Source organism: Cygnus atratus, chromosome 2 (genome assembly GCF_013377495.2).
Source record: "Cygnus atratus isolate AKBS03 ecotype Queensland, Australia chromosome 2, CAtr_DNAZoo_HiC_assembly, whole genome shotgun sequence".
In the NCBI taxonomy this organism is placed as follows: Eukaryota; Metazoa; Chordata; class Aves; order Anseriformes; family Anatidae; genus Cygnus; species Cygnus atratus.
This window is the reverse complement of record NC_066363.1, coordinates 44,882,236-44,902,986: the sequence shown is the minus strand read 5'-3', so window position 1 is coordinate 44,902,986 and position 20,751 is coordinate 44,882,236. Positions and strand designations below refer to the sequence as shown.

The window sequence follows — 20,751 nt, the reverse complement described above, 5'->3', positions numbered from 1 at the left end:
CGTTGTCTGGATTCACGGATGTCAGACCACACCCCCTTCTTCTTCCAAAAAGGATGGAGAAGGTTACAGAGAGGGGCTCTCTTGAAAGAAAGCCTCCCCGTGGGTATACCCTCAAAAATAACCTTAACCAGCAAAAGTCCCACTATTTGCCCGGCATGCTAAAAGGGCTCAACATCCACTCTTCACAGATCGAGCTCGAAATAAAGCCAAGCCAGTCTCTGCTGGCCATGCCATGCCAGAATAAGCCAGCACGATGTCAAGGAGAGCTTTTAGAGCCTGTTTTGAGGCCAAAGCGCACCCCAAGGCGCTCGACCCGTCCCCAGGACCCCCAGGACCCCCAGGACCCCCAGCAGCCAGCCCTGCGCGCATCCCCCCGGGAGGGGGGCCCGATCCCCACGCACCACGGGCGGGGAAGGCCGCAGCCGCCCTCGTCGTCCCTCCTCGTCCCTCGCCGTCCCTCCCTCCCTGCCTGCCGAGGGCGGGGAGCTCCGGGGGCCGCCCCTGCAGGCCCCGCGCCCCCTCGGCCGCCGCCGCCGCCGCCCCGGAGCGCTTTCCCCGGCTGCACCGGGAGCCCGGAAGGGCGCGGGGCGGTGGCGCACGCAGCGGGGCGGAGGAGAGGAAGGGAGGGAGCGGCGGGGCCATGAACGGCTCGGCGAACCCGCTGCTGGACAAGGAGGAGCACCCGCTGCAGCTGGGAGAGAGCTTCGAGCGGCGGCCCAAGGCCTCCTTCCACACCATCCGCTGTGAGCGCCGCCCCGCTCTCCTCCCGCCGCGCCGGGCGAGCCCTTCCCTTCCCTTCCCTTCCCTTCCCTTCCCTTCCCTTCCCTTCCCTTCCCTTCCCTTCCCTTCCCTTCCCTTCCCTTCCCTTCCCTTCCCTTCCCTTCCCTTCCCTTCCCTTCCCTTCCCTTCCCTTCCCTTCCCTTCCCTTCCCTTCCCTTCCCTTCCCTTCCCTTCCCTTCCCTTCCCTTCCCTTCCCTTCCCTTCCCTTCCCTTCCCTTCCCTTCCCTTCCCTTCCCTTCCCTTCCCTTCCCTTCCCTTCCCTTCCCTTCCCTTCCCTTCCCTTCCCTTCCCTTCCCTTCCCTTCCCTTCCCTTCCCTTCCCTTCCCTTCCCTTCCCTTCCCTTCCCTTCCCTTCCCTTCCCTTCCCTTCCCTTCCCTTCCCTTCCCACCAGGACCCCACTGTGGCTTCTGGAGCCACCCCTGTTTCACCTCTCCCTGCTCAGCTTCACCTCCCCTCTCTCCCTTTCCCTCTCTCCCCCATGTCACCTTCTCCTCACCCCCCATGCATGTTTCCCCCTGAGACCCCCTCTCCCCAAGGGAAGCACCTAGCAGCACCCATAAACTTTGTCTGAGGGAGGCTGGGGAAGGCCCGCCAAAGTTTTCCATACCTCCTGCGTGAGGGGCTGGCTGGCTTGCTTTTTTTATTATTATTTGTTATTTTTTTTAATGGCAGTCGTAGGACAGGTCACCGCGGGCCTCTGCCTGGCTCATCTTGCATGGCAGGAGCGCCTGAAGAGGAGCCCGGCTCATCGACAGCCAGAGCATCCGCAGTTTGAAATTCAGTGTTTGTGCTCATGACGAGGTGACACGTAACCCTGCGACCTCCTCCCGGGCTGCGCTAGCTCTAGTGATCTAGATACTAAGTCACTTTCCAGGAAAGCGAGGAGAAATGACTCAGGCTCATACAGTATTGCCACATGCATGGTAATTCTGAAGAGCAGAGACGAAGCGTGAGGCAAGGTCTTAAGCAGTAAGAGAGTTTTGGAATAATAATCTGTTTTTGTTGGTGTTTTCTTTTAAGACACCAGATATCATTCTAACTGCTCATTCCTAGCAATGGGTGCATTTTATTTCATATTAGGAAATGGTTTTCAGGGGGAGCTCACTATGTTTCTGTACTTAAATTCTGTGGGCAGGAAATCGCTATTTCATACCCTAAGTGAGTTCAGGATTTAAAATAAGTAGTTAATCACCAACAGTAAATGAAAACAATACTGAAGTCATATTTCAGTAGCCTTGTGTTAAGGTGGGAAACTTATACAGTCAGTAATAGGGTATTTTGTTATATGGTGCATGATCCTAGGCACAGTGTCGTGGCCTGTTTTAATGCACTGTGAGTACCTAGTTTCAGTGAGATCATTCATCCCAGCGAGACTTGGAAAGAGCAACTTTCTAGATTGAGCTTTTACTCAAGAAGATGATCAATGATTGAAGCAAAGCTATTTCCCTAAACAGTGAGCCTCCATCTAATGCATCAACACTTAAATTCGTGTGGTTCACGCCTCTGATATGCATAATTACACCATGTTAAGGAATACCATGCTATATGTATGGTATATTTAGCTGTTTATGCATAATACTGAAGGCTTCTAGCCAGCACTAACACACTAGCAAATCTCCATTTATAAATTAAAGTTTTTTTAAATAGTCTGACCATCAGACAAATGAGGTTGCTGTCTGGTACTGTATGAATTAAACCCAAGCTGTATCCAGGTAGAAATCCAGTGTATTTCTAGTATTGACAGTGCTTTCAAGTTCTGATCAAGTTCTTAAGGGGTTGCAAAGCCAAAGCACTCCAGACTACAAGTGAAAGAGTGCAGTTCTGTTTCCAAAGAGTTTTTTATGAGCTGTATTTTCGGTCAGTGACACTCAAGTGAAATCTCTCTTGATTTTTCTGGTGAAAACTTTTTTTTTTTCTAGACATTGATCTTGAATGATTTATCTGGGATCTAAGTGCAATATTATTCCTGTAATCCTCTTCACACAAACTACAGTAAGAGGATTTTGCAGGCTAAATTTGTTTGTGCCTTCTTAAGATACTTTATTATTTTCTGTAGTGTTTATGAAATTCTATGCTGAAAAACTGGGTTATCATTGGAAAATATCTAAAACCATTTGACTTGGGGGAAAAAGGGTTGTGGTTACATTTGGATAGACATATGTGCGCTCCATCTACAGCAAAATTAGCCATGCACACCTAATAAGCTTTCTAAATGAAAGCAATTAGTTGCTCTTAGCAAATATGCAACATTGTTTTACTGATACCTAAGAAAGAAGCATGATATGATGAGCTTTTTCATTTAGTGACTGTACTGTTGAAACTCTAGATCCCTTTTTGGCAATGACACTTACTCTCCTACAGCTGGTTTGTTTTGTTTAGCAAGCTTGCACATAAAATAGGTGGGTGACAATAGCTAGAAACAGACTGTGCAGATGAAAATGAAGGATGTGATTTGGTCTGGCAGTTAAGGCATGAAGATTAAGTCAAGTGTGGCCAATTCTGCTTGTTGTGCTGTCAAAGTAAAACTCAATTAGACATTAACATCCCCTTAATGAGAATTTTTTTTCAAGCTGTTTTTTTTCCCTGCAAATATGCTTTTCATAGTGGAATTACTTTTTTTTTCTTTTTTTTCCTGAGATATTAGTGTCTTAACTAATGCAGTAATTAAATGTCTTGGTTGTGAATATAGTTGCACCTCTTCGTATCCAGAAATGCTAGAATTGAATGGAAGGTTGTTTAAAATACAAAAAAAAAAAAAAAATGTATCTGATCTTATTTCACTTTGTCTAAATCCTCTGTCAAAATGTTGCCTGTTTTTTATGGCTCATCAGCATGACAGGATTATTGAGGGGAACATACTTAAGTTAAAATGTTCTTAGTTTAAATAAATATACTAAACAGAAGTGCATTATTCAGGGGAAACAGCATTCTCTACAGTGCAGCAAAATTTTTTAGACTAGGGCTAGTTTAGAGCTTTAACTGTCTCACCTTAGTCATGCTCTCCATCCACAGTGGCTTTGGCCTTGTGTGGAGCTCCTCCAAGGTCTCCTCTAACCTTAAGGAAGTGTTATGAAGGCAAGATGTCTGTTAGTAGTCAGAAATAAGAGTTAGGCTAAATGAGCAGATCTCACTAAATTAGTCTTTGCCACAGATGCAGTCGCCAGGTTTGAAACTGGCAGGCGCCACGCAGAGCCCTGGGTCTTGAAGTTGGTACTCCTTTAGGATGCTTGGCACAGTTTTACACCTGTGTGCAACGTCAGATATCACCAAAAGTCTGGGCTTTGAGAAGCCTTCTTCTGGTCTTTCAAACGCTGTCTAGAAACTGGTTCCTTTTAAAAAGCAGATTTAGAGTCTGGTATCATCACGTGGCTGGGGCTCTGAGCACAGACGCTTTGTACCGGTGCATTATTATACTCCTGCTGTAAACTACCATGAATTTTAGCATTCCCTGTAATCACAGTGAATGTGCAGTGACTTTTTACGGGGCAGCATTTTGAGGACTCAAGACTCTTGGAAACATAATCACCATTATTTTCCTCTTTAGATGATTTTAAGCCCGCCTCGATCGATACATCTTGTGAAGGGGAGCTCCAAGTTGGTAAAGGAGACGATGTAACCATTACTTTGCCACATATTCCAGTAAGTGTGCTACATGTGGTATTGTTCCCTGTTTACTCTAAGAACTTTGCAACATAGATTGTCTACTGTATATGTTCTTTTTCATCTTTGTAAAAACGGGTGGACTCAGTATTTGAGCAGCCAGACTTGCAGCATGGTACATGAGGGAAGGACTATACCATTGAATCTTTGTTAAGGGTTTTATTTGTAAGGTTCCAGTTTGTTCATTTGTTTTGATTCCTTCCTTCCTGTTATTACGTGATTAACAAGAAGACTTTTCCTACTAGCTGAAGCTCTAGGATGGTTTCCATCTGTTTTAGTGCTACAGCTTAAAGAATAAAGGCAGAGTAACTTTGGGTTTAGTCAAGGTGTGATGTTCAGAAGCCACAGGTAGGCCCGTGAGCTTGTTGATTACAAGAACATGTACAGATAGCACAGACCATTCCCTGCCTTGAGTTTTATCAATGGAAGCGAGAGGGAATTTTCTACTGAGTGACAATGAAGTGGTTTCCCATTCACTTCCTCCTCAAATTATGCCATAAAGAGCTACTGTGTGAGGATGATGGTCAAACAGCAATAAAGCAAGTGCTCAAACTGTTTATAGATGCAGTTGTTTTGTAATTGAAGACTCGGTGGCTGCCTTCCCAAAACAAAAGAAAGTGCTTACATGCTGGAACCGGATTTGTTTATTAGCTGAAGCTAATGCTACGTGTCAAGCCAATAAACCAGAATGCACAGATGCAGATAGGTTTGGTGGTTGCAGGGGAGCGGTTGGCAGTTTAGAAGCCATGTGTCAGATCCTCGTGGTGGTGTTTTTTCTAGCATGTTGGTGTTTTTAATTGGTAGGTGATGGTTCTGTGGTAATTCCCACTGAATGAGGCTTTAACCTGCTTCCCCCACTCCTATTTTTTATATGGCTTTGGTCACGTTTAGTGCTGCATAAGGTTGTGTGCTTTTATTTGTCTATAAAAGTGAAGAGCTCAGTAGTACTATTAGGGAGCAGGCAACAGTGTTTAATAGCAATGGCATTCGTCTTTGACTGGGAACTGTGTTGTTCATTCATCTTTTGTGTTGAACAACATCGCTAGTAACATCCCTTTCCAAATCTCTATACTGACGAGTTTAATTTGTTTGTCTTCCCCTGAGTATGAGTGGCTTTCAGCTCGTACTGTGCTCCAGAGGGGTAAGAGCTAACTGCACTAAGTGCAGCCCCTGGGTGTATGTTGTTCCATGGAAGCGGTGTGTATGTTCAGCAGAAAGAGCTGGGAAACTCTGGGTTATGGTAAAGAAGCATGAAAAGTTTTGAGATTGTTTTATCCTTACAAGGTTTACTGAATTTCTTGGATCCTGCTTTGCTTCTGAGCCGTCTAACAACTGGACAGGATTCAGATTCTGGCTTGTTTTTTGAAATTGCCTGATCCCTGAGGAGATCTCTGTTTGATGATTTATTCAGTGGACATGTTTTTGTGTCCCTTGCCACTTAGGTAACTTAAACACTATTTCTACTTGTGGCTTTTACATATGATAAACAGTCGTAGTTGGGGAAAGGAAGGATTTGTTTGTTTTAAAAAACTCTATACTTGAAGGGTTAAATCTGCTTTAACAAACTTGGTTAAATGTCACCTGTTCCATCTGCCTTCTTCTATCCTGTAATCATCAGAATCTGTAAGCCAGTGTTGTTTAGGCAATAACATAAAAACTAAAGATTTAATTTTAAGTAATAGGGTGGGGCTGTTAGTTTGCTTAGGTAGGGCTTCCATTTCTGCTTATTTTTTAGCCAAAATTGCAGTCTTTTCTGAGTTAGGTCTCTAGGTAGCAGAATGATGGCCAACAAACTTTGATCATTTTTCATTAAATTTGTGTTTTATGTTTCCTGACTTACTTGTCAACAGGGAGCTGGCTTTGACTTTCAGCTTGCTTTTTATTCTCTTAAATGTTATTTTCCTCTCTCAAATGTAGGAATGATAAAAATGTAAAATGCCTTTGAAGACTAGACTTTCATGAGACTGATGTTTTCTGAATCACATCTGTATATCTTATGCTCTCTTTGCTGGGAATTCAGATATTTTGCCCTTACTATTCTGAAACTGTTTCAGATTCAAACATGCTCTATTTATTAGCAGTATTGAGAACAGGAGTTTAATTCTGAGTGGATAAAATTTGATTGTTATTCTGCTCAGAATAAAATGTACTCCTCTTGTCCCTGATTTCGGTTGCCTTCCTGCTGCATGTGTGAAGAAGCATACGAATAAACATTTTTTTTCTTTTGTAGAATAGCATTACATTACAGAGAAATCTGAGAAAGACTCAAAGCTGAGAACTTATTTCTGTGTTTTTCATAGAGTAACATATCCTATTTTGTTATGGTCAGATGTGTGTCCATGCTGCTGTGTGCAGGTAGACCATAACTGATTCTGCCTCCTGTAACCCCAAAGCCAGGTGTACGGGCTGGCTTTGTGTGAATAAACTGCAGTGTAGCTTAATCTCAGAAATATCTGTTAGCCAGTGCAGAAGACCTCATGCATTTCTCTTTATCGCTTCTCAGTCTAAGCCATTGGATTTATATGGCTCTATGCGGTGTTGTATGGACTTGAGGACTTTCTGGAAGGAGTCAAATACCCCATTTGCTTTTGAAAAAACATTTTGGTGTAATTGCTCAGCTTCTACGTGCTAATCTGAGTTTGAAGAAGGCAGCTGCTCTTACATAGTTTGTGACAGTTGCTTGTAAAACTATGAAAATACTGCCTTCTTTTTTTAATTTGATAGAATAAATACAAAGCATTTTAAATTATTTTTCAGTTGACCACATATTTCTTTAGGCAGTAGTTCTGCTACATGAGTAATTAGAATTTTATTTCTTATCCAAACCCAAAATTTCTTGAGCAGAAATTTCCGACGTTCGTCAGAATCAGCTATGCAAATTCAGTTCTGTTACCGTTTTGGGAAGGAGAACTGTAAGTAATGGCAACTAAGAAGAAGATGTTTTGCCACTGCAGAGACACTTAAAATGATGAAAGGCACCAATATTGCTGTGAGGAAATGTCTGATTCTACTGCGTTAACTGTATTTTTTCCTTTTCATGAATGAATATTTTCTGAAAGAAATTATTAGCTAATTATTAGCTACTTAGCCTCCTAGTCAGAAGAATACATACATACATTTGTTTTAGTGTTTATAAACTTGTGGTTAGGGGAATGTAACCAAATAAATATGTGCTCTTTCTTTGATACCAGGGTTCAACTCCTCCAATGACTGTGTTTAAAGGAAATAAAAGGCCGTATCAGAAGGACTGTGTGCTTATTATCAATCATGACACTGGGGAATATGTACTGGAAAAACTTAGTAGCAGCATTCAAGTCAAGAAAACAAGGTAAAGCTGGTGACAGGGCTAAGTTAAGAGGACAAATTTTTGCTGGTTTCCTGCTCAGACCATCTTTCAAACCTGAACCCTGTTTGCTTTTATTTTGTAGTAATGTTTGCTTACTAAACTTTATCGGCTCTATGTGGCCATTATCTTGCCAAAAATGCAAATAGCTGTTGGGAGTGTGAATCCAAGAGTAAAGAATTTGTAAATTCTCAGCTGCTGAAAGGACATAATTATAGTTTGCAATGAAACACCTCTGATGATTTGAAGGTTTGGAAGCTGGCTGAAAGATGGAATGTGTTTCAGGAGTCTCTGGTTAGTTGAAATAGAAGATGGAAATACTAGGCTGTCAAAAGGATTGTTGGACTTTATAGGCTTGTTCCCTACAGCTTCCTGTGGGAGTCATGGTGCTTTAATAATATGCTATTAAGGTGTAAGAAACACTCATCATCATTCTGGATCAATGCTATACTGAGCAGAGAAAAAGTCCAAAGCCTCCAGTTAAAGAGAGGAAAAGAAAACTGAGGAAATAATGGTTGTGAGGATTTGCCTGGTATTGCTGAGGCCAGAAATCCTTTCTGACCCAATATTCTGACTTCACTGCACAAATGCTACAAAGTGAGCAGTTGAAACATTTTTAGTAATCTTGCTGCTCTGCAAGTGCCTGAAGATTCTGCACAGTGTTCTTTCAGCACCATTGAGCCACAGGTTTTTGAGATCTAAAGAGAAAGCAGTTATTCAAATGTCTCATGAAGAAGCAGCTCTTAAACAATTTTACAAGTATGATGTGTTTAAAAAAAAAAAAAAAAAACAGTTTACTGCAGTGTTGAGCTTTTAGCTGCTAAAGCTAATAGAAACGTGGGTTGCAGGTTGTCAAGAGTTGGCTGAAGTTTGCCCAAAACCACCTTGAATTAAAGGTAAATGGATTGTAACACTCTGAGTCATTGATGTGAAAACTCATCCATGTGGCATTCAGTGGCAGGGCATCTTGTCCAGTGGATATGAGCGCATTGTAAATGAGATGTGGAATGCCAACAATTTAAGTTCTGCTGACTTTGTCTGGGTGAAGCTTAGGTCAGAAAGAAGCACAGAAATGCAAGGAGAACTTGGGTTCAATGGGGTATTTAGGATCCATTGAGTTTTGGCTTTCTCAAGGCTTAAAGTATTTCAACTTTTCTTAAGCAGAGGAAAGGTAGAAAAAGATTGGAGACTCGTATTTTGAGGAATGGTGTTTTTTTTTTTAAGTTATTCAGTATTCTAGCTCAGAAGTGGCATTTTTTTCATGGCTACTTTGATCTTTAACGACCTGTGGACACTCAGTGGGAGCAGAGTTATTAGTGTTAACATCCTGATTACATTCCCAGGGAAGTAATTGCACTTTTTCTACATAAAGGCTTCTGTAGTTCCAAGAGCATGATTAATACTGGAAACAATCTTTTGCTTTTATATTTTTATCTTTCACAGGAGACAGTGAGTATATCCCCAAATCCCCACTTCTACTGTAAATGACTATGTAAAGCATATTAACGTGGTATCTAAAGGCAGCATTTCAATGATGAGTGAAGAGGTGGCTCTGTGTTTGGTTTTTGGGGTTGCATCTATCATTCAGTGTGGCATGGAGAAAAAATCATAGAATCCTGAGAGATGCTTGAGTTAGCACTAAATGTTCTAGCTCAGGTACCAGAAGTAGTTTAGGTGAAGTCCAAGAAGTTCCACATGGGCTAGTTTAACTTTTTTCTTGGTGGGATTAGCTCACAGGCACAAAATGTCATATTACTGATCTGGGACCATCCTAGAAGCAAAACTGAGCTCTTAATGTCCATGTGAGCTGGTTGTGCGCTATGCTATGTACAGACGTATTCCCAAAGGCTTTGTGACAAATACACTACATACTTTAACCTCATTATGGTGTATCATAGAGGGACCTGAATACATTTTGCTTTGTTTTTCTTCCAAGGATAATTGACTGTTCTACAATCTGAATCACATCATTGATTCAGAAAAATGAAGAAGCACTTGAGTTGGATTGAACAGCTAGGCTTGACATTATTCTGTGGAGGATTTTCCACTAAGGAAATATCTTTAACTTTTTATCGCTTTTATTTGCTTGCAACTGAATGAAAAATGGGGGGGTAAATGCTTGCATGCTGTATCTATCACTAAAACTGATTGCTCCAGTCAGGTTGACCTCTAAGAGAGTTCAGTTTGAGACCGTACAATTGCAAGTGAGAAAATAGTTTCTTTTGCTAGGATAGTTTTAAGCAGGATTTTGTTATGAGTGGATTTTTTGATATAGGTTGCTAATTGTTTTTTAACAACACAACTATTAATTGCTAAATTAAAGCCTTCGTTGTTCTTCAGCTAGTGAGTTTGGCAACACTGAAAAACATCTGGGTTTGAAAATATATTTTTTAAGGATGCAGTATGCAGATTTGCTGTTGAAAGCATGTTTTGCATACAGAAACCTGCCATTCACTGTTCAGCTTTAAAAAGCAATGTAGAGTGATGTTCAAAAGGAAGTCACACATCATGCATTAGCACAAAGATATTAAAAAAGCTGAACACGGTTGCACAGTCCTGCTGAATGTCTCTGGTTCTTGTTTCAGAGCAGAGGGCAGCAGTAAGATCCAAGCCCGAATAGAACAACAATCTGCCCGAGCCTCTCAACCTCCTTCACAGTTCAGAGCCCCAACCAAGCCAGCAACTGGACCTAAAACTTCTCCTTTGAAAGATAACCCTTCACCTGAGCCTCAACTGGATGACATTAAGAGAGGTAAAGAAGGGTTTGTAGTTTCCTGGGCTTTGGTCAGCTTTCTTTCTTGTATAAAAACTATGACTTACAATTTATACAAACACGTTAGAACGTTCAGGGATTCAAAGCTGGTACTTGGCAGCTGGTTTGTTGTCTTTATATCTCATTTTAAAGTATCTTAATGAATTATTTATTCTCTTCTGCCAGCATAGGTATTTACACTGCAATCTTCTCTGGTGTGAGCGAGCTTCTTCCTTCCAGGTTATTTTCTCTCTTCTAAACTATTTCTCTGTTCTGAGAAGAAGAAAATAGGTGTGGATTCAAAAGGTGGAAGCTAGGGCAGCTGAATACTAGACGGGCTGAAAGGGTGTCTTAGGTAACAACAACAACAACAAATGCTGATCCAAGATCTTGTTATGCAATCAAGTAACTTGGTTTAAAAAAAAAAAAAACAACAAAAAAACTGTTCCTTTATGGAGTGAGGTTGGAGCCATTTGCTAGGGGGATGTAAGGGCTCCGTGGCTGAGACCCCATCAGGAGACCTGGAGCCTGTGTCATGCCAAGCAGTGCTAATAGGGGAGGGATGAGAGAGAGAACAACTGCACAGCTTCCATTACCACAACCACTCCTCTTTGGCTTTTATCACACCTGCCATTTAATTGCTGTACTTACCCTTCAAGAGCCTTGAAGAACTTCAAGGGATTATTGGCCCAACTCTGTCTCCTGCCCAAGCAATGCGTTGTTTCAGTGTTGCGCTGTGGGCAGGGCTCACTTTCTTTGCCCAAGTCCTTCCTTTCATGCTGGTGTTATACCTGATTTTGCTGTGGTTAATGCAGTCAGAATGGGGATAATTTTAAATTTAAATTTTTGTTTGGTTCTCTTGGATTTCTTGTCTGGCATCAGACACAATTAGTGTATTTTAAGATTGTTCTTTCTGTCTAGTAGTTTCTTTCTGGGTCTCTTCCCTTGTCCCATATAGCTATTTTTGCCTGCAGACTTAACCTATATTAATTTTCCAGCCTATGTTAAGAGCTTAGCAGGTTTTGATGTTGTTTTTTTGTTTTGTTTTCAGTTCTTGGTAATCACTGGGTGACACTTTTACAGCTAAGCTGTCTGTGTGTCTGTATAGGTGCTGACTGGTCTCACACTTTCACAGCAGTAGTATTTGCAATACCTGGATGCTGGTCAGCAGACAGAATCGAAGTCTGAGACTTTGTTAGCTACAGTTCCCTTAGCTGCATTGCCATTTTTATTTTCCATGCAATAGGTAAGGAGAAAGATATCAGGTTATATGTCAACTTAAAAATTCAGTCAGTTGTGAAGTTTAAATGTCTTTACTCATGATGTATAATAAGCTACTTAACCACGTGGGCACTCTTTTACATGCTTACAGCAATTTATAGAGGTCATGTTGTCACAACAGAATTTTTATATTTGTCTGGTGAAACATCTGTTCTGCAACGACCATTTTCTAGTGGTCTGAAATTATAAGTCACATCATTTAAAACTGTTGTAGTGATTTTTTTTTCCACGATTGTTTTTTATTGGGAAGTACTTCCAAACAAATAACCTGTAGAATTTGGTTTCCAAAATCAAGCCAAACAAAACCTGACTCATACTAAAGATAGGATGTTGAGTTGGCATTTCATAGAGTGTTCTTCAAGGTCCAAAAAGGAAGAAAGCAAAAATACCCAGGTAGTTTTCTTTCTGCTTATGGTATATATTATTTATAACTTTTTAAGCATTTCTTAATTCTAAGCAATCCTCAAGCTGTTGGTACCCTTGAAAATAATCATTGATTATCTACAGTGTCAGTGTTACTAAACGATTTTATGTCATGAGAAACTACTTGGAAAAGGTAGAACTAAAATGGCACCATCGTACAATGAAAATAATAAAACTTAAATGTAAATGCTGTGAGATAGTCTCTTCAGAACTTAAAAGTGTTTGGCCATAAAGATGCACGTTAAAGGAAAATTAGTGGCACTGGAGACTTTGTTCTTTCCGGTCAAGCAGTGGTTTTCCTTTTGGTTGAATTAGCTCCTTTCTATTAAAAGAAAAATGAACATAAAGCTGAAATTCTGTGTTGTTTCTTCAATGGACACAGCACAGAACTTACAGTCCTCAGAGGAGGTGGTTGAAAACATCTCTGTGGCACTATAGCACTCTTTTCGTTCCCAGTATGCCCTACTCAAGGGTGTGGGAAGACGGCATAGCCCTTGTGATGTTTAACGACGGTTTTAAGCAAACCTCAGTGCAGGCTTTTGCTTACCTCCACTACCCTCAGCTGTGTGTTCCCACAGCTCCCCTTACAGATGAGCTGGGAAATGAACTTCCAGGTAAGTCAGTCCTCTCATCCATCCCATTCCACAGCTGTCCAAACAGCAGTGCTTGAGGACAGAAGCAGAGCACGTGGGAGTTGAGCCCGTACTCTCCTCCATTCAGGAGACCTTTGGGAGGCTGTCTCTAGGGTCCCACACTAGAAGAGTCTTTTCCTGTACAAGCTTTTATATTGTCCTCCTGCTTGAAGGGAACAACAGAGAGGGTAAGAGCTTGTTTGTTCAAATACTTGGCTGCATATGATCACGTTTCATTAAGCAGCGAATATTTGGACACATACACCACAATACAGTCATTTATGTTCATGAAACTACTGGCATTTATCAGACGTATTTGACCTCAACAGAAATGTTTTTAATAACATTGACATAATTTAATTGTGCGGTACCTGAAACAACACCAAAGTGTATTTGTGGTTTGGAAACTATAAATTAAGTGCTTAAAAATCTGAGCAGGTCTTGTTTATTTAAAACGCAGCTGTAGTCTTGCAAGTATTATTCCATAGAACAGTATTTGTCTCTCAAGGACTTCTCAATCAAATTTGCACTTCACTGTAAAATACTGCATCTTCTAGCTGCCATCTCTGCATACTCAAAATGCCAGTATCAAGTTGATTTCTATCCACCCTGCATACCATTATTAACAGTGATTATTCTGCTATGAGCATACGGCCTTATTCTTCATAAAGCTGAATGACTTTATTTCCAAAAGCCCTTGGTATTCTTGCAGCCCAAGGTTAGGGCTTTAGTTAAAAATCCTGCATAGCCTTTTGGAGTTGAGAGAAGAGGCAAGAACACTTAGACATGATTACTGAAAGAGATTAGGACATCTGATACAAAATACATAGAAAAAAGAGCCCTGTTGAGAAAGGCTATTCTGTGTTTCTATGATGATTTCTGACCTTGAATTTTTTTCTTACTCTAAAACTGCATGGACTGCCAGTATAAGACAGTAAGCTGTTTTGTTTTCCTGAAAGAAAGCCTAGAGTGGTATCATGAAATATGCAAAAGTTAAGGTTCCCGTGGCAATGTCAGGCTTTTCAGATTATGTAGACTCATTTAAAGTAAATGTACAAAAACATACTGTATGAAAAGCTTTCTTAAAACTAACTATGGCACATCCTGGCTCTTGTCATCTTTTAAGCCTTAAAGGTTCATCAACAAGGTGTTTGATCTTGTGGAGCAGAAAGTGATCTGACTTTTTCATTGTTCGGCTTAGGGTATAACACATACACGCACAACTATTTTAATTGGAGGCACTGCAAGGAAGCATTTAGCCAAGGCTTCAATACTTGTAACTGCACTAAGCATAACAGACAAATTGGAAATGCAAAATTTGGCAGTTTTAAAGCAGATGTGTTCTTCCTGTGAGGCTTTGGTGTCACTGTTGGCTTAACCACTGTCTTTGGCACAGTGACACGAGGGCTTTGAACAAACTTTCGTAGTGGTCTTGCTGGAGTTGTGCCTGAGACTTTTAATGATGCAGCAGCCACCATAACACTTGTGAAAACAATTATGTTTTTTCTCATCTGCCCATAGTTTAGACATTCACAATTCTAGACTCAAGGATTTAAGAGGCAAGACACCTGAAAGGAAGTGAAGGAACAGCCTCTGTGAGGCAAAAGTTGATTAGAAAGTGGCATCAGAACTGAGTTTTCATCCCTAACCACTGTCCTGGACAACACCATTTGCTTCCTAGTCCTTGAAGCTCATGATAGTGCTGTTTTCCTTCCCTATGCACTTACAGCATGGTAGGCCTTACCAATTCTTCCAAGACATTGTCCTTTTACTCCTCATAACCCCAAATCTAATCTTGCTTTCCCACCCATCGGCCTGCATCACTTCCTTCAGTTACCTCCTCACCTACTGTATTCAGTTCAAACTTGTTGTTCAGACTTTTTTTTTCCCTCTAGTTCTCTGGAGTGCATTTCCTGTTGCATCTTTTCCCTTTCGCCACCATTTTAATAAAAAAATATATATATAAAAAGGGAAAGAGTTTTTTTTTTCCCCAGTTGATTTTCTCCTATGACTTTCTTAGTCCTGAACTCAGAGACCGTTTATAATTTTAAATCTTAGATATGGTTAGGCTGAGAGCAGTGACTTACAAGTGCTCATTTGTATGTGTATCAGATTCTAGCCATGAAATGGATTTTTTAAGGCCTGCAAGGCTGTGTTGGGAGGGACAGAGGGAGAAAGGCATTACAGTACAAAATCGTATCTTCTGTTGGCCTAATCATATATTCTTCCTCCCTCTTCTAGTAGTCTCTCATGTTATGTCTTAAAGATGAAAGGGTAAACTTTGTCTGGCATACTAATAAAGCACAAAAAACACAGGTGGTCTAGTCAGGGATCTACCTTCAGGAAGTAAGTTGGATGAACAGCCCCACTATCCCTACATACCCAGCCAGAGTTAGTCACATGGTTGTTCCTTTTCAATATGCCTCTCATTCAATATAACTATAACATTTGAAATTGAGCTCTGAACTTTGAAATTGAAAAGTTGGAGTTTTAAAATTGGCAAAAGAAAACTTCATTTCTCAAACCAATACATGCTAAGCTAGAGGAACTCTCTCCAATGTGGAGGCTGAAAACTCTCTTGTTACTCCCAAGTGTTAAGCAGCCCAAGGAAAACAGATCTTTTTAAAAAAAAAAGAACAAAAAAAGTTCCAGTTCCAGTTGCTCAGACTTGCTCCTGGACAAACTGAAGATGATAAGAATGAAATTGGTGCCATTTTTATATAAAGGAAGAATTTGTTTTGTAGGGATCTGGTTATGCCATATCAAGAAGGATATCCCCAGTTGAGAAGCTGGGGTTCATCTCACTCTGAATAACTCGCAGGCCAGATCTAAGGTGAATTTTGCCTGGTGTCAGTTCCCCATTTGTTGGGTAGAGACGATAGTACACGTGTTGTCTCTCACTTCTCTCATTCTTGTCTCTTTGGCCTGTGGGTTCTCCAGGGCAAGCACTGAGTTCTTGCCATGTGGGTTTAGAGCTACTGCCACAATGACGGGCTACATTTTGAGTGTTTCTCATACTTTGTATGGCATGCGTGTGGATATGGTTCCCTCTTGGAAACCTGCCTAGGTGAACTGAGTCATTAGATACCTGACTTTTTGGGTGGATACAAAAAATGTCCTCTAATAGTGTCTGGGACACTTGTAATTATGACAAATTTAACAATGTGGATTGGTTTGGAGTGACTTACCTTAATGGCTGTTTGGTAACTGGTTGTTCAGCCAGCATCAACTGTTGCTGATGAGGCTGTCGTGGTATTCCACTATTTCTTTGCACTGGCAACCCTAAAGTGAGGTGTGGCTGACTTGAATGACTTCCCAGTTTCAGAATAGTCTGTTTTTCCTGGCTACATGTAAGCTCTGTAACAGGTTATGGTATTGTTACCAGTCCAACATGTGAATATTCTCATGTATTCTCATCTGCTCCACTGCAAAGTGTATCTGATGTTATCTGTTTCTCAAGTTTGCTTAGAATGAGTTGTGTGACTTTGTGCTGGAGCAGTTTCATACATTATCTTAAGGCAGCTTCTGTTGTGGCCTCTCTCTCTCATTGCATTTTCCAAAAGCCTAAATGTCAGTGATGTCTAACAGAATTTAGATTCCTGCATGTTTAAAAGTTTTTTGTTCTTTTTTTTTTAAAAAAGAAGGGGCTTGCTGTTGGCCTATAAAACTCAATCAGAAAATTTATTTACTTTGTATTTAGAGCATATAACTTGTGGAAAATAATGAAGCAGGAAGCGCTTTCATGAGCGTAAAGTATATAGATAGTAAGTGAAGGTTTTACAATACTAACCTTTGCTGCTCTTTAAATGTGCTCTTTCATGTGAGGTATTTGATGTGATAAATTATGCTCAAGAAAACTCTTGCATTTTCACATTCTTTGCCCAAATTCCATGGGGCCCTATTCATGGTTTGAACCAGATGAATGTCCTTTTCTTTCAGAGCTGAGAGCAGAGGTTGAAATTATCGAGCAGATGAGCAGCAGCAGTGGAAGCAGCTCATCGGATTCAGAAAGCTCATCGGGGAGCGAAGATGAAAGCTCCAGCAGTGAGGGGGAAGAGCCAGCACATGTTTCCCCTTCCCAGCCACCGCACCAGCAGTATAACAACAGGAATGCTGTTGCTAACGGCACCAGCAGGCCACAAGGAAGCAATCAGCTCATGAACACGCTCCGTAAGTAAAGGCTTGCGTCCTATCGCTGCTGAAGCTGCTTGAGAGCACTCATTTTCTTAGCACGTTAAGCTAACTCCGTGAAGTGCAGCTGGCCAAACAGTAGTCCCAGGGAGGTGCGCTGGCTGAAATATGTGGACAGATTTTTTGAACAGAAGGCTGAGACCTATCTGAAGGTGTGGAGGTTGCTTCAGTCTGATCTAGAGCCTGTGGGCACCAGTGTGATGGCCCCCATCGACCATGCTGAGCCTTGATTCAGGCCTCCAGCTGCAAAGAGTGGTTAGCAGAGCATCAGTGCAGGGGATATGGGGCACTGGAGGATGGGAATTACTTTAGTGTGAAAACACAGATTAGGTATAAATAGTGGGATTGCCACATGTGTCAGTGAAAGGCCTGTGGAGAATTGTGAATGACACAAGGCTGTCCTGTGATCGCAAATGCACAGACTCTCTGGCTTTGCTATTAGCAGTGTTGCTTTGTCAGAGTATTTGCTCTATAATGTGCTGGTTTCAGTTGTGTTTTCACGAATACCACATTTTGAATATTTTGAATGTTTGCCAAATAATCACTTAAAAACATCACAGCTCTAATGTTTGAAGGCACTGAATCACTACAAACTCACTCCATCGTTTAAAAAGTATTTCTGTCATATTGGACTCCCTCTGGGCAGACGGTATACATCTGTGTTGCTCTTCCCTTTTGCTAGATCAGGTCAGTGCATTTACATGAAACTAGAACTTAGTTATCATAAATTGTTCTTAATTCCTCCTGAGGCATTTTTGAGTACATCTCTTGGCATCCACGCTCAGTGAACTGGTGGAGTTTAAATGCAGATAAATAGAGGGTTTCAAGCTTCCAGAGGACAAGTTCAGATGTTATATGGACAATACTGAAAAGGCTTGCTGGAAAACTGGAGGGGCCAGTCAGTGTTTCCATCAGTAATGTATGCTAGAGGAGACCCTTGGGTGAATTCCAAAGTTCAGCAGCGTCAGTGGGACTCTTTTCATGTCCCTGTTTCTGAGTGTGAGCTGCGCCTACCCTGCTTCTTTTCGCCATGACTGCAATACTGCATAGGTCACTAAATTTCAAGAAACCTTTGACCCCAGGAGGATTTGGGAGCTGTTGAGGTAGCTCCTGAGGTAGCTACTTCTCTTTTTAGGCAGTGATTTCTGCCTGACCTTGAGTATTCAAGTCACTGGTGACCCTAACCCAAATTTCCCCAGGAGGGGAGAAGAGATTAAGAAATCCAGGGCGTAGCTGTTGCATACCTGCTCTGTCAAGGATCTGTGTTTGAGGCAGGGTCAGGGGAGAGCACTCAAGGGGCTAGGTTCGGTTACCAGCACACAAACACGATTATTGCACCCTTTTACATCCTCTTTATCCCCAAATCACAAATGCTCTGCAGGATGGGCTCTGAGACTGGAGGTTTGGTCCACATCCAGTCCTCTCTGCACTTTGGAGGGGTGCCCTTGGCCTTCCTTTACCTTCACACCCTGTGTCAGCTCAGTTCAGCCAGCAGCCTTGAGTTGCAATAGATTTAACATTCCTGCTGCCTTATAGACACATGGAGGCCTTGCCTTGGCTACCCAATCCTCCTTAAAACAACAACAACAACAAAAATCTATTTTAATAGGGTCAAGAAAGCCAGGGAATTCCCCAGTGCCTCATCCTGGAGCCATGCACAGGAGCTTGGCCGGGTGGAGGCCGTGAACTCCTCCTGCAGCTGTTAGCAAGGGGAGTGCTGCCCTCCCACAGGGAGCAGCCTCAGTGACTGTGGAGCCAAGGAGGCTCCGTCTGGCCTGGATCAGGCCATGATGCAGCTCTTGGTGCTCTTGGGCATGGAGAGCAATTCCATTAGACTGAGGTGACACTTGCATTCAGTTCTTGTGTTGTTCTTAAATCTTCCAGCGTACATGCGACTGTTCTTTGGTTTCATTGCAGTGAAATGTGAATTAACGCCTACCTGCTTCTTGTGTTTTGTTGTTTTTTTGTTTTCCGAAGGAAATGACTTGCAGTTAAGTGAGTCTGGGAGCGACAGTGATGACTAGAGGCTGAACTTTTGCTGTTTTATACATGGAAGAACTAATTTACTTTGAAGTGATCAAATTGCTTACAAAGAGGATCTGGCACAGGAATAATTCCACGCGTGGAATTTTAGTAGAAGGAATGTATAACCCTGCAAAATATGGGATGTCGAGGTCTGTTTTACTTTGTGAATCAAGTGTATATTTTGTCCATATTCTTATTCTTTAAAAGCTTTAAATAGGTATGTACAGTAGGTAAGCCAATACATGGCGCTATGTTCCAGTCTGTTCATCATCTGTAAGCTTTAATGTGTAACTTCATCATGTCATCTAAAAATTTTTTGTTTATAGAAGATATTCAGAAGATAATCAGCCCAGTGTGTCTTCAGGGAGGGGGGAGGGGGGCGAGGGGGTTGTATATAGGGTGAGCATGAGCCAACAGTGAGATTTAAAAAAATAATAATGCAGGAGCTAGAGTGTGCACTGAAGTGGGACTGTTATAAATTAAGTTTCAACACTAAGTTGATTTATTTGATTTGGGACTTTTCTAATGTGTTTTTATTGCTATTTATGATTGATTTAATGGACATGCTTTTAAACAGTTGGAAAGGAGAAATCATAAAACCATGTTTGTCACAAACCTTGCTGCACCAGTGCCTTATAAGCAGTTTTTTGAAACAGAGCTTCAATTCCTGCCATCTTTTGTAAGGGGAGCAATACCGAAACCCCTTCAGATTGCTTTCTCAGAGAAGAGCTATATTTCACGTACGGGCCAACTGTACTCTGAGGGCAGTTACTCCAGTAAGATAAAGGATCTACATCAGTCACCTGAACATACCGAACAGGAACCAAATCAGCATTTTCTCATGCAAATGAAGCATCTCATTTAATCCAGACCTTCAGACCTAGATCTTCAGAAATTTTAGGAGCCTGATTGCCAGTGAAATTGCAAGGTCACAAATACGAGATATTGGACTGAATGAAATTGTAGGACCAGAGCCTTGTTTGCAGTTTCCTAAAGGATGCAGAAAGAAGAGATGACTAAGCAACTGTGTAACAGCAGAAGTCTCTCTCCCACCACAGTTGTCCAGGTAGACTTCAGTCCGTATCGTTTGTTGGATGTGATCTCCATGCTTGGCAGGATGACACAGAACAAGAAATATTTGCCTACGATGAAATTCACCCCTGTTTAAGGGGGTTTAAAGGGTGCTTAGCTGGATTATCATTAACTTATTTTTTTGCTCTAATGGAAAATGAGTGCCACAGGCAGCCTCTTAAGGTTGAACACAAGGCTGACTTTTTAAACCCCAAATTAAGTGACATAGGCCAAGTGACACCGCAGTTGTGGTGTAATCCGGGGGGACGTGAAGCTGAATTGGATGCCTCTCCATTCTTAAGTGTCTGCTTTGCACTGCTTTAGTCCGTCTGATCATTTGTGTTTTAGCTCCTGTTTCTTTAATGAGGAAAAGAAACAGGAAACTTTCCTTTTTTTAAGGTATTGAAGAGCAGGGGGACATTGGAAGGGAGATTTTATTAAATGGTTTATTTTTTTTGCATTCGATACATATTTAGGCATATTTTTGCATTATTGTACATACATTTAAAAATACTTCTTTTTTTAAAGTGTTTTATGATGTGGGTACATATTTTAACATACAATTATGAAATATACTTGCTATAAAGCCACAA

The 20,751-nt window shown here is 41.4% G+C and overlaps 2 protein-coding genes across 3 annotated transcripts in view; one reads left to right on the top strand and one right to left on the bottom strand.

The window, feature by feature from the left end:
- METTL6 (methyltransferase 6, methylcytidine) overlaps positions 1 to 1,548 on the bottom strand; it is a 9,904-nt gene extending 8,356 nt beyond the window's left edge. Inside the window, exon 1 of one of the 2 annotated variants that reach the window (XM_035549683.2) lies at positions 1,388 to 1,548. The gene's annotated coding sequence lies outside the window, so the exon portion shown is untranslated. Of the gene's footprint in view, positions 1 to 401; positions 544 to 1,387 lie in introns of those variants that run through there. The other variant, XM_035549682.2, reaches the window with a different exon arrangement.
- Positions 442 to 20,751, top strand: EAF1 (ELL associated factor 1). The gene is made up of 6 exons (XM_035549684.2): positions 442 to 743; positions 4,325 to 4,419; positions 7,632 to 7,768; positions 10,369 to 10,535; positions 16,811 to 17,041; positions 19,040 to 20,751. The coding sequence occupies exons 1-6, from the start codon at positions 641 to 643 to the stop codon at positions 19,084 to 19,086; spliced, it is 780 nt and encodes a 259-aa protein (XP_035405577.1). The 5' UTR covers positions 442 to 640; the 3' UTR covers positions 19,087 to 20,751.